We start from the raw sequence: 13,220 nt of genomic DNA, 5'->3' as shown, positions 1-13,220 counted from the left end.
TGACTACCACGAAGCACTTGGATACCTCCACAGCTCCCCGCACGAAGCCATTAAAGGGGCACCCGGCGCACCATGTCTCTTGGACTACTTCGAGTCGTTGAAAACGGATTCCGATTTTGACATTCCCTATCTACTACTTTTGAAATGGCTAGAAAGCTGGAAGGGGAGAAGAAACCGGTGGGTTCAGAGGAAGAAGGACGGAGTATACCGGTCGCAGGAGGATTTTCATGCTCGTAGTCTGGGGTCGATGAGTCTTGCTAGGGGATCTCTCGATGCGGAAGATGCTGTGGGATCGGATGCTGTGGGTATTTGTGCTCCGTCGGAGTCCGTGGTTGCAGCATGGCTGAGGCTGAGACACGGTTGTTTCGATGCACTCAGGGGATCCTCTGTTGATATGGTTGGTAGGTCGAGTTCGACCAATTGCTTCCTTTGTGGTTTTCCACTAAGATATTGACCTGAAGTCATCCAGCGAATTAAGAGCCTCTAGGTCCTCCTAGTTCCTAACCTGGGTTTAGAAGGCGTAGGGGGTCTTCCTGAGGAATCTACAGCGTGTTGAAGACTTGCTAGCAGATCATTGTATTCCGTCTGCGATCGACACTTTAGCATAATGCGTTTCCAATGCCCAAGCCCAGCATCATCGTCTCCGGCAGTGGTGATCCTGTCGATTAGGATCTCCACGTCCGAGTGTTGCTTTATAATCGAGTACGACGTCATCTTCAGCCGCCAGGTGAACTTTGAAGCACGTTGAAGAATTTCGAGGCTACCGGGCCTAATGTGGAGCGACGCTTCCGATTGCTCAGCATCGAAGGGTTCCCAGCTCTCTGTCGCCTCCACCCATAGAGACACTCTCGCAAATGCTTTCTTAGGCTGGTCTCGAGGAGTAAAGGTGACTTCAGCGTCGTGAGTCGTATCTCCAGGTGACGGTTCTTCCTGACTTTTGTAGGTCGGGCTGTTATCAGCAGCATGCTTCAGTTCGCTCAACAACATCTCGCAGTCCGATTGCGATCGAAATTCTAGGATGAAGCGACCACCAAGTTCCTCCGCAGAATCTTGGTCCACATTTTTATCATCAACAACAATATTCGTGCCTGCATGCATACTGATTGTGGAGCGACTTGATAGCCTCAACCGCGTTGGTAGCTTTGAAACGTTCTCGTAGCCTCCCTGACGTATCAAAAGTGCCGCGCGAGTGAGGTGTAGCGTTGGCAAGGATGCTTCGAAGCTCTGCCATCCACTCGATCGATCCGACCAGATATGTATGCGATCAAATGTTTGATTCAAATGCGGCGGACTAGAGACGGTGATTTCGATGTTATACACGGTATACTCTGGAATGCGCCTCCTAAGTTCCAGCGATGGCTGATTGCTAACAAAAGGCCTGTCCCGCTCCGGATCACGGAAGCTCTTCTCGACAGTTTGAAGAAGTTCCAGAGACAGTGGGAACGCATCTGGAATCTCCACTTCTAGTGGGAAGTTTTCTACAGATCGAAGCGGGTACACAGATTGATCGGCCCTCATGTGGAGATGCCGTAGAATCTGTGCTGCGAACCGATAGCCATCATCACACAGGTCCCTACCCTGTGAGTAAATCTCGGAGATCTTACTGCAAGTTGGGCATCCTTGTGCATGCGTTTCGAAGATAATGAGTACGTCCTCTTCACTAGGTTCCAGTGACCGTGTATTGGAGGTAGGTTGCTTGCTAGGGGTCAGTTTGCGGAACGCTTCTCCAAGGGTTCCGAACAAAGTGCGAGATCGTCCTGGTGTCGGCGTGGGCGACGAAGGAGCGTACTCAGATGATTCGGCACTCATTCCAAGTGGCGGGAAGTATGCTGGTAGAAGAGATTTGTAGACAAACTCATCGTTGGAAGAGTAAACCTAGAAATAGGAAGTAACGCTCGCGTTAGTGTGCCTTTCTAAATAACGGGTGTGGAGTTGGATTTTACTGACCACAAGAACAACTTTCTCGATCGGATTACTCTCGTCCATATTTTCCAAGAATCGCTTTACTTCCCTTATCGCAATGGCTGCAGAATCTCTTCTGGGGTAGTTGAGCATGCCTGTACCTGTTCAGCCAGATCTGAGTGACATATACTTCGCAGGCGGCGACGTCCGGCTGTGTAGCTGTTGCACAGCAGGAGCCACTTATCTGGAGCCACTTACCTGTTCCAAGCGAAGGAATCGCGATCGATGTGGCCCGCAGATAACTTGCCATATGAAGAATCTTCCTATACATATCGCGTAAAACGTCCAGGGCATCTGTTCGATAGATCGCCGGTGGTATCGCATGCAGAACGTGTTTAACAGGCAGCGCGTAGCCTCCGGTCAATACAACCTCCCCTTCTTTGCAAGGCGCATGGTTTGCACATTCTTTCTGCAATTCGAGACCGCCACCTAGGAATACGGTACGATCGAGTCTACCAATGCCTGAGAAATTTTCATCGGTGCTATTCACTATCTTTTTGTTAGCAGCTGTGAAGTGCTGATTCCATAACGTGTGACTTGCCTAGAATATCGACCTCCAATCTCGTGATGTCTTCGTTTGCGAGGCAGACTATGTGGTTGGAGCGTGTGGAAGGAGTTGCTTGCGTACTCTTTGGCTGCAAGACACCCTGCTCGTAGAGCTGAGAAAGAGTCTCAACTTGGAACAATTTAACAGTGCCGGTTCTCCTGGAAACTGGAACATCTCGTTGATACTCTCGCGTCAACATGACCTCTTCGAAGTGATCACGGGCACTTTGTGGCCCTTCTCCAGTCTGTTTGGTTAGCCAAGCGCCTAGTCGAATGCCGATAGTCTTCATCTCATGCGGTACGGGCACATCGCGTTCCAAAACGTCGCTTAAATGCCGTGCGAACTCCTGCGAAATGTCGATCAGTTCCACTATAGTCAGTCCTTGATACACAGCCATATGGGTATTGTAATCGTCCCATATGGCTCTGTGGCTGGGCATTCCCAGATTCACTTTTGCTCTGGCCAGCTCTATCATCTCGGTCATATTGCCGCATATTGCAAGCATGACTGAGCACAACAGATCCATGTAACGCATCATGCGTGACAATAAATGTTTGGGTGCGTTCTCCGATACCATCTCTTTAAAGTGATACAAAAGAACCGCGATGCTCGACAGCTCTTGGGCAACCCGTTGCGGCATATTTGTAGCTTCAAGGCTGAAAGCCTTGACTTGTTCAGTCACATTATCGACTTGCGTATAGGCTTCTTGAACCATGGCAACATTTTTGCCAGCTGGGGTTGAAGAAGCGGCGTCCACGTCTTCCTGAGTGGGAGGAAAGAAGTCGGATAAGAAGTCAGTATATGCTACTGAATCATCCTCTGCGTAAACACAGAACACGATGCGTTCGAACAAGTGCGTCGGATGGGCGTCGAGGAATTCGCGGACTTCCTGAAGAGCAACTCGGGCAGCGATTCGAGCTGGGAATCCAACACCCCCTGTACCCAAACAGCAGAACGCAAGGGTCTTCAGGTTCTCTTTCATAGCCAATCTTAGAGCACTGCGATAACCTTCAGTGAGAAGGTTATATTGACCCATTCCTTTGCTGCTGGCGTAGTGCGGTCTTGCGACGTGAATGATATGGGTACATGGGAGTTGATACCCGCCCGTAAGAACAGATTGAGAAACCTGTGATATATTGAGCGATTGGTGTACAGCAGTATGTTGGCTCACACTGGAGACAATTGTCCCTACCTTCAGTCTGTTGAAGTGTGAGCATTCTTCACGGAGTCCTGGCCCGGCAGCTTTGTGAATGATGCTGTTTAAGGTCCATTCTGCCCTTGATGGGATCAATCCTCGGTTGGAACTATTCACTAGAATGCGAAGTCAAGTTAGCGAAGCCGTGATGCTACAACATGTCTCACGTCGAGAAATTGACCTTTGTATCGTGGCTTGGATTACCCCAACCTCATCATACAATGATCGGAAACGTGCCTTGACGCGGAAACAAAAATCAGACGTACCGACAGCGTCCACCTTCAGGCGGGTAATATCATACCAACAGAAGGAAATTATCCTATTGTAAGCATCGTTGGGGACATAGCTTGGATTATCCCGCGAGGCCAGTTTTGAAGATCTGTATAGTGCACGGATGTTCGGTATGTCGGTCACGTCAAGTATCGGTGAGAGCTCTCCTACGTCTCCTTGTATTGATGACTGGTGGGATCCGGATGAATCACTGTACGGAGGGCTTGCCTGCGCGACTTCGACCTCCGAGCGAAGCGAAACCTCCTTGGTCTGTCGATGCTGCCATGGCTGCTTCAAGTGTGAATCTACGTAGGAACTAATCCTCTACGTCAGAATACGCTTGGAGAGGATATGTCAGGGTACTCACTCATAAGTAGATTTCAGAGAAGTCGGTTTATGGCTGCACCCAGGCTTGCCCTCACCCGGGCAGTGGTATAGTCCAGCAGCATCCGGTTCTTGCGCATAAAGCGGGTGGTCCCTTGCCACCTTGAACACCTCGTGATTAAGGACGCTAAATTTTAAAGTCTCCTTCTTGGCGTCCTTCTGACGAAGCCTGACCCTAGGGTATCGCTCCTTATCGAACGTTTGCATTGCCCTGGCGGCAAACCCCCCATCTCGGAAATTGACGTTTCCGTTCCATGACCCGTACCGTCTGTAGAATCGAACGGACTGAGCACCTGCTAATGACAGCAGATACATTCGGAAGGCCTCTCTTTCAGCCATGTGCTCCTCAATAGCTGATGCAGTCTCTTCGAGGCTATCTTCCTCCTCTTCCTCTTCTGAATCCTCACTAGCATTCACTCTCTGGTTCGAGAACAGTAGATCTAATCTTTGTCCACTGTCATCGGGAAGCGCTCGGATGAGCGACTCTGACAGCACTCCTCCGTGGGCAGTAAGCTCTTGCGATGGCTGATCCATAGCAGCAGACAATGCCAGGGCACCAGTATCTGGCAATGAGTCTACCCCGGCCTCTAGTTTGTCGCTGTCACCACTGTAATCGCTGTCTACTGAAGACCGACTGGCAGTAGTGGTCGCCGAGCTATCAGTACCTCCACGAGAAGCCCGCGAACTGCCGCCATCTGAATCATCGTCAATGTCAGTAGGTAGCGAAAATGCCGCTACCCTCTCGAGGTGGTTCGCAATGTGGCTCTGCAAAGTGCCCATACCCTTCACATCCACAGGAGCACAGCAAATCGGACACGTTTGACGCAGGTCGACGGTAGACGTCTCGCCGACCTTGACAATACTGGGTATCTGGCCTTCAGGAATACTGTCTCCATGTTCGTTTTTCAGATGCTCTTCAAAGCCAGTTTGAGACTTGTACACCGCGTCTGGATGTTCCGGGCACCTCCACGCTTTGCGATGGCTGCTTTCGTGTTCGACCCAATCCCGGCGGCTTCTATAGAGCTGATCAGATGTCTGACACTCGAAATACGTGCAGACATATGGCTGTAAGTCCTGCAGAACATGCGTTCTCCACGATCGCCCCTTGCCATATCTTGCGGGACAAATGACGAAGCAGTACGGGCATTCAAAATCCTTATCGCCATCTGCTGCTTTTGGTGGCGGGGGCAGGTCAATTCCCTTGCCCGTAAGATCCTTAACAGTGACAGCATAACTGGTTACAGATTTGGAATCCACAATGTCGTCCAAGGACTGATGATGATGAGTCGCTTCTGTACCAGAGAGAAGTGTTCTACCAGTTTTCTGACTCGATGCCATCTTAGGCAGCGCATTGATGCCTAGTGTTCCGGGCTGTGCTTCAAGGGTATCGTGCCGGTGAGGGGCGTCTGGTCGCTGGGTTGCTGCTAGTGCTTCTGGCTCTTCTTGGACTGTTGAGATGCCCAATTTGTCTCTATGACGTCTCCAATATTTGAACTGTCTCCTACGGAGTGTGACAGCTCGTGCAAGACGATTTACTAGTTCGTCGTTTTGCTCCGTAGATACACCAGCCGAGGCATGCGGCACCCTGAGATGCCTCACGAGCTCTTGCGTATGTTGAGCATCAAACACTGCGTATTGGCCGAGTAGATCGACCCCAGTCTCAGGATCTTTGGGTTGGTAGGAAGCTGCTTTGAGTGACCTGGTGCGAATAGTTGGCGCGCGGATCCTGACCGAGATTTTGTAGAGGTTATCTATAATGTCGACAATTTCCTGGAAACGCATGCCTATTTCGGTTCTGGGTACACCTGGATCGCTCCCCTCGTCCTCCTCATCACTGAAAAAGGAATCATCTTCATCATGCTCTCCGAAATTCGCTGGACGCGGTTGCTGCTCGTATGGAAGACGAACACCAGTGACGATTTCATGTGCTGGAATTGTCAGATATAAGAAAGACATGTCACAGCAGATCAAGTACCTGCATGCAGATTTTCTTGCAGTTCTTTTAGCAACTTCGTCACCTCATCCGAGAGCAACGGTGCATCGCGCAATCGATAGTCCAAAGAGCTGTGGCCCTTCTGCAATACCCCTAGATTGCCACTCCAGACCCTGAATCTTCCAAATTCATCCTGTAGCGCTTCTGAATCTACTCCATGTTCGCGAGGAGTGGTCAATGAGTTCAGGAGGGTCTGGAACTCGCGAACGTTCACAGCGGCGCCTAGTCTGATTGTGGACATGTCTTCGATCGCTCATAATTTTGTCAAAAGAGATGGTACAAGGCTGCTAACCTATTTTCAAGGTTGGAAGTCATTGTAGGTGCCTGTATGTTGTGGTGTGGAAGATCTGGAGCTAACCGATTGGGGGCTGAACCGCGGGGTTCTGTGCAAGCTGACAATCTTCCAACCCATACATCCTCCATGCCCTGTGGAGCTCCAGGCAACCGCTGTCGCATTTCCTTACACGAACCATGAACACACGGAGGTGAGCGACTCGGGTGCTCTGCCTCTGCGCCTCACTGTTTCCCAACTCGCTCTCGGTCGTGCCTAGCCAGCTTGGATATGCTTCTTCGCTCGTGAGGTCTTGAATACAGTCATGTCTGGACTGGAAATTGCTGGCCTTGGTGAGGTGACTGACTGACGTGGCAATGCATTCCCGCGCTGATTCGTGAGCAGTGAGTGTTTCGGCTATCTGCATGCCTGCGTAGATCGAGTCGCAACAGCATGCCATTCTAAAGATTGACGCAACAACTAACCGCCCGAGCACTTACAGGTTCTGGGTGCATTACCACTAATCATCGCCGGTATGAGAAGATCCTACTGTTCATGGTGATACCGTCTACTAAACATTCTGCAGGAATCGAAGCATACCATGATAGTCTCGATCCTGTCAAGAGCTTCATGCGATGGGAGCGCGAGCTTCCTCAGCTCATTCGCAAGCTCCGAAACCAACATGTACATTACGCGCAAACAATCCGTATCCTTCTCGAGCCAATCGCGGACGAGTTCGAGCTTGCGGAGCTCCTGCAAGAGCCTCACGGAAAGCTATGGAAGGGTGACATGGCACGCAAAATGAGTGAAAGACTGGGAGAGTCCTACAATGCGTACCACAACACCATAGCGGATATTGAGCGCATCACAAAGAAAATCGCCAGCAAATTGGACCTCGATCGGGCAGCTGAGGTATGCGATACCAACTAGCAGTCGCTATGGAACTCCTTACTTACCTGCAGCGCTAGCTAACGCGGAACGATCTTGAAGCGATGCTGGCAGCGAACCCCAAGAAAGGCAACGATCGGTTCGAATTCCGCAGGAGGGTAAAATTCGGGATGTCAAGAAAATCAATCAAAGCCCTGTTAGAAGAGCTGGATAACTGCAACAAGGAGCTCGAGAGATTTACTGACAAAAGCGAAAGAATCGAGACAATCCGCCGGAGAACAATCAAACCGACGTTTGCGAACCGCCTACAGCGCATCCAGAAGTATGCATCCACGTTGCACGAGACGCTCTCTACTTGCTGGTCTTGTGCTTGTCAATCGTCGCATAGTACTAGCCTTCAGCTAGATCAGCGTAGCAATCTGTACATGTCTACTGCTGCGAGGAAATCGTCCCAAAACTCGAACATGTATTTCAATGTGTCTTTCTCAAGCGACCCAGGAGACCCTTCGCAACTATGGACTTGGCAAGCAGCAGAAATCTTGGTAGAAGAGGAAGAAGAACGTAATCTCTCGCTACTCCAACCGCCCAATTTACCAAAGTACGTAATACCCAACAAATTGATGCTTTCCAGAATACCACCGTGCAAGCAGCAGTCCGGCTGACAATACGCCTCAGGATGCGGAAAACGGTCTCTTTTGGGGATAAGCCGCCACCGCCTTACTCTGTAGACGATCCAGCAACTGCTGGAGCCAATGTCCCTTCACTACAGGAAGTCACGGATCTTTGTGCATCCATTCAACAGCTTCACAGGAGTTCGCCCTGCATAGGTTTCTCTTTCGATACAAAAAAAAGACTGCGAGGGACCTACACCGTAGACACATTGGCCGAAAAGCAACCCGCTCCTTCAGAGTTTGTTACATTGGAACAGCTCCTCGATCGACCACCAACACGCAATGGTCGAGTCGCGAAACTCAGCAAGAAAGAGCGGTACGGTCTAGCTCTCACACTCGCAAGCAGTACCCTACAGCTGAATGCGACACCTTGGTTCAAAGATCAATGGTGCGCAAAGGACATTATATTCCATCAGAAAGAGGACGGTTCTCGCTTAGTCGATGTCGACCGTCCATATGTTGCACCGCAAGCCGAGACACTGACTGCTTTTGCCAACAGCCGTCCGAAGAAGAGCTTCCAGAACAAGAACACGATTCTGCTGGCGCTTGCTGTCGCCTTGCTAGAGCTATACTTCGGTGTCAGTGCTGAAAATCACCGTGATGTCGAAAAACAACCTGCTGGAGCTTTCAATCCCTGGATGCTCTGCGCTATGGCTTATGAGTGGGCAGACGAGGAACAAGATAACTTGTCAGCAGCGTTCTCAAGCGCTGTCACTCACTGTCTTCGTTGCTTCAATGATCCTAGCGCCAACTTGCAGGACGCCGACTTCCTGCAAGCGGCAGTGGAGTGCATCGTGCTTCCCTTGCAGGACGAGCTTCATCAGTTCTTAGGGAGATCAGGTCCATGAGGCATGCATGGTACGGAAGTCATCAGCAAGTGGTGCTTTGTCACGGGCCGCTTGTACACAGCCATGTCTCGTAATCTTTACTCCGGTCCACGTGGCTAAGATGCATTGTGAAGATCCGAGAATCCGGGGTAGTGGTTAGCGTGCAACTGCGCAAACACCAGATCTGAACGTCATAATTTGTGAAGAGACCCTAGAGATGCCTGACAGTACGTTTGTACGATATGGCGACTCGCAGCCTCGGGAGGGTTGCGCCGCCCTGGAGTTGCACGTCGTTTGCCTGTTTCCCGTATTCAACGTCCCGCTTGTCAACTCGGGTAAGACACGGCCTCGGGAGCTTCTGGTGACAGGGGAGAGGCATGTATCTGATGCACAGCGACGCACAGCAGCCGAAGGGGGCGCCACCACAATGACCCGCCGAATACGTCGCCAATGGAGTAGCACGAGGCGTAGCACCTGAAGGGGGTTTGAGAAACGGTACTACAGGTAGAAACAGCTGGCGATCATATTGCCAGCTCTCACTAAGGAGTGGCAATCGTCCCTGGTAAATACACTTTGCCTCTGTATTTATAGAAGACTCGCTTGGATGCTGCGTTTGATGTAGATATACACGACGAATGACTACGTCAGACGTGTTGAACAGTCGAGCGGATCGTGTCGAGTGCAATGATGGTGTGCATGGCCAGGGCTATCGTGCGGGGAGCCAGCGGTCCCTAGCCTGCATGTTGCATGTTAGGGCACGGTGAGGACCGCCAAGGCAAGCGGAGCTCGAGTCTGACGCCGCGCGACGGTGCGAGGGTGCGAGGGTTGATGGCAGCAGGCGGCGCAACGGCGCAGACAAGCGAGCGGCGGCAGAAGCAGCACGACGGCAGCGGCTGGGTTGGCGGTGAAACGCAAGGTTGGTTGGCCGGCGGGCGTGGAGCAGCTCAGGGCAACGACGTCTGCCGGCGAATCGCACGGCGGCTAGCAATGCACTGCAGATTGCCTCGGAATCGACGAGGTGGGCCGTGATAACGGCTTCACAGAGGCGAAAAGGGGCACGTTGCGGGCGACACGCAGTTGAGCGACTATTAATAAACGCGGTCGGGATGGACCAAGTCCGCCATGTTCAGAGGTCGAGCATGCGGCTGCCCAGGACAAGACAAGAGAAGATGCCGTAGCGCAGATGCACTTGGGCAGGCTAGCAACGCCGAAACAACAAAAACAGAGCGCGCGAACGACGGGCGCCCTTCACTTTTTGTCTGCCAGCACCGCATAGCCTGCGCGGCCAAAGCCCAGAGCGTCGCAAGCAGACGTGCAATTATCCCTTTACCAGTGACGCACTATCTCGCCTTAGGAGACACCTTGGCCCGTGCAGCCGACTTCCTAGACTACAACAGGGCTCTTTCCTTGACTCTCCTGCTCGACCGTCGACATCGCCCGCACACATCACTCTCTTTCACACACCCCTCTGCCGCAGCCCGTCTCCGCCCATTGCAGCGCAGCCTGCTGCCCGCCCTTCGCTTCACACCGCCGCCATGGCACAATCGTAAGCTCCTCCCCTGGCAGACGCCGCACCGACGGCACGGCTAATGGCGAGCAGCATAGCAGACACATGGAAGTCCTTCTGGCACACAATGACTTCGTATGACCGCCACGCTTCCCACAACTCGCCCTATCGCACTGGCCGACACATTCCACTGCCCCAGAGCCGTCATGCTCCCCTTACCAACGTCGCGACCACCGGCGCAGAATCCCGAGTCGATCTTTCCTCGCCCTACACACACGAAGAGCCCGCCATGAGCAACGGCTTCATTGGCTCGCCCAAAGGCCCGCTTTCCCCAACCTCGCCCTACTCACCTGGCATGCGTTCCACCTTGAGCCGCCAAGCAACTGCCGACTCGGAGACCTTCGATAAGGGCGCCAATGGCGAAATTCAGATGCGCGACTTCAACGAGGGGCTTCCTCCGGCCCCGCCAGTCGGCCACTCGTGGCGGCGCATCGACCGCTGGGTTGAGGACAAGTACGAAGAGCTTTTCGACAATCTCTGCGAAGGCGCAACTGCCAACGACGTCAACGAGCTTGAACACGAGTTGGACGCTACGCTCCCCATCGATGTCCGTGAGTCACTGCAAATCCACGATGGCCAGGAGCGCGGCGGTCTCCCAACCGGCATCATCTTCGGATGCATGCTGCTTGATTGCGAAGAAATCGTCATGGAGTGGCAGAATTGGCGGAAGGTCGCTGAGGATTATCTCTCCCCCAAACCAGACCATAGGGCGACGCCCCAGATACCGGTCAAAGCTTTTGCAGGGTCCTCCACTGCACCGCCCGTTGCACAAGTCCAGCAGTCCAGCAACCCGCTGTGGCGACAAGACCTGCTCGCTCGCCAGGATTCTCAGCCGCCAAACGCTGTGCAGAAGGCCTATGCCCACCCCGCTTGGATCCCGCTCGCTCGCGACTGGGGAGGCAACTACCTCGCTACCGATCTCGCTCCCGGCCCCACAGGTACTTGGGGACAGGTCATCATCTTCGGGCGCGACTACGACTGCAAGTATGTTGTGGCTCGCTCGTGGGGCGCCCTGCTTGCTATGGTAGCAGATGATCTTAGCACGGATAAGGTTCACATCGACGAAGACAGCGGTGAGCTGAAGCTGTTGGAATTTAAGCGACAGAACGTGGAGCCGCCTTATCTGGAGATCCTCCGCTGGCGCACCGATCAGAAGTATGGCCGGCGCCAGCCGAAGAAGCGGCCCAACAGCACGCTTCGCGTCAACTCCAACGCTCCTGCAGCGGCAGGTCCCAGTAGCGCCGGTAGCAGCCCGTACGGTAGCCCCGTCATTGGACCTGAGGACCGTGGCAGAAGTCCCCATCGAATGTCGCAAAAGCCTAAGAAGAAGGGCGCCAGTCCTATGTCCAGCCCGTTGGCAAGAGTTGCTGAAGAAGGCCCGCAGCCAATTCGCATCGAGACCAACATTGACGCTAAAGCCGGTCTGCCTATGGAGAAGCTGATTTCAGTGGACACTCCCCGACCGAGCGACGACTTCCCGCCGGTCAGGCAGAGCTTCGGCAGTGACAAGGAGAACAAGAAGGAGTCGAAGCCGTCGTCGTTGAAGAGCCCAGTGGCAGCGGAAGGACCTGAACTCAAGACAGTTGAGTTATAGAAGACCCACCGTCTGGTACATGCTTGGGCTCATGTTTTCGAAACACGAGTCTGCATTTCGACTTCTAATGATCTATTCTCTTCGGAGCCGCTGGATACGGGCAGTGCTACATACGTGTTGCACTTAATCTTTCTTCACAACTTCGATCCTTGGACAGCAGGGCGTATTTTGGCGTCATGAGAATACCTGGCAGAAACCACGTTCCGAGACTGCGATACACGGCTGGAGTACTATGAACACAAGGTATTTCGAAATTGAAGCGACTCGCACACCGATGGAGACACTCTCCTTTTCTCGTTTCACCCATAATGGAGCAACACAGGATAGCGGACACAGCGATGTAACATATCCGCTTTTCCTCCTACCTCAGTACGCCTTGGCAATCCCGAATTCCTTCGACCACTGTCCTCCGTATACCACCGTTTGGGGCGTTCAGCGCATAAGCATGAAGCACACATGAAACATGTTTTTAGCATTGGCGGATTATAGCTTTTGCACCTGGAGTGGGAAACGGGGTGTTAGCTTTGGATTCATCAGCTGGCTTTGATAGCTTTTTTGATTGATTCGCAAAGGCGTGGATGTTTAAACAGTGTATGCGATTTGGTGGTAGTGTACGAATTTCCTAGGGAAGGCATATGGGATACGTAGGACGAATTGAAAGAATACCAGTACAACACAGCCTATATGTCTGAGTGGATGATGAATTATTAGAGCACGGTTGCAGAGGCAGTCGTACAGCTTAAGGTTCGAAATCAAATACTCCAGTCGTTGACCTACCGTATTAACGCTGTAGAGACGTTTCGGGATACAGATAACCACCATATGCTGTACTCACGACGTAAACTGCTAGTGGCCTGCAAAACTGCCGCCGCTCAACATGGCTTTTAGACTGTAGCACACTATTCGCTCGGAGATGTGAAGCGAGTGGAGAGCAATGTGGGCCTCTGATGGTCTGAGTTCATCCTGATCCGTACACTTGAAGCGGTAGATCGTTGATCTGGAGACATCGGTGGTGTAGGTGCACGGCGACTTTACGGCCTCATTACGGATC

The 13,220-nt window shown here is 52.3% G+C and overlaps 4 protein-coding genes across 4 annotated transcripts; 2 read left to right on the top strand and 2 right to left on the bottom strand.

Moving 5' to 3' along the window:
- Positions 1 to 483: 483 nt before the first annotated feature.
- N0V89_005592 (uncharacterized protein) lies at positions 484 to 3,491 on the bottom strand (the record flags this gene model as incomplete). Its single annotated transcript, XM_056214369.1, has 4 exons — positions 484 to 1,875; positions 1,948 to 2,057; positions 2,161 to 2,444; positions 2,500 to 3,491. 4 exons carry the CDS (start codon positions 3,489 to 3,491, stop codon positions 484 to 486), a joined length of 2,778 nt encoding a protein of 925 aa, XP_056071636.1.
- Positions 3,492 to 4,337: 846 nt separating this feature from the next.
- On the bottom strand, positions 4,338 to 6,592 carry N0V89_005591 (uncharacterized protein; the record flags this gene model as incomplete). Its single annotated transcript, XM_056214368.1, has 2 exons — positions 4,338 to 6,286; positions 6,334 to 6,592. 2 exons carry the CDS (start codon positions 6,590 to 6,592, stop codon positions 4,338 to 4,340), a joined length of 2,208 nt encoding a protein of 735 aa, XP_056071635.1.
- A 355-nt stretch (positions 6,593 to 6,947) lies between these two features.
- Positions 6,948 to 9,029, top strand: N0V89_005590 (uncharacterized protein; the record flags this gene model as incomplete). The annotated part of the gene is made up of 5 exons (XM_056214367.1): positions 6,948 to 6,975; positions 7,209 to 7,534; positions 7,591 to 7,832; positions 7,899 to 8,108; positions 8,186 to 9,029. 5 exons carry the CDS (start codon positions 6,948 to 6,950, stop codon positions 9,027 to 9,029), a joined length of 1,650 nt encoding a protein of 549 aa, XP_056071634.1.
- Positions 9,030 to 10,543: 1,514 nt separating this feature from the next.
- On the top strand, positions 10,544 to 12,169 carry SMI1 (Cell wall assembly regulator; the record flags this gene model as incomplete). The annotated part of the gene is made up of 2 exons (XM_056214366.1): positions 10,544 to 10,554; positions 10,609 to 12,169. The coding sequence occupies 2 exons, from the start codon at positions 10,544 to 10,546 to the stop codon at positions 12,167 to 12,169; spliced, it is 1,572 nt and encodes a 523-aa protein (XP_056071633.1).
- Positions 12,170 to 13,220: the final 1,051 nt, after the last annotated feature.

The sequence above is a fragment of the Didymosphaeria variabile genome (assembly GCF_027946475.1).
Source record: "Didymosphaeria variabile strain IMI 356815 chromosome Unknown scaffold_4, whole genome shotgun sequence".
In the NCBI taxonomy this organism is placed as follows: Eukaryota; Fungi; Ascomycota; class Dothideomycetes; order Pleosporales; family Didymosphaeriaceae; genus Didymosphaeria; species Didymosphaeria variabile.
The sequence above is the reverse complement of the archived record's forward strand: the minus strand, read 5'-3'. Positions and strand labels throughout refer to the sequence as shown.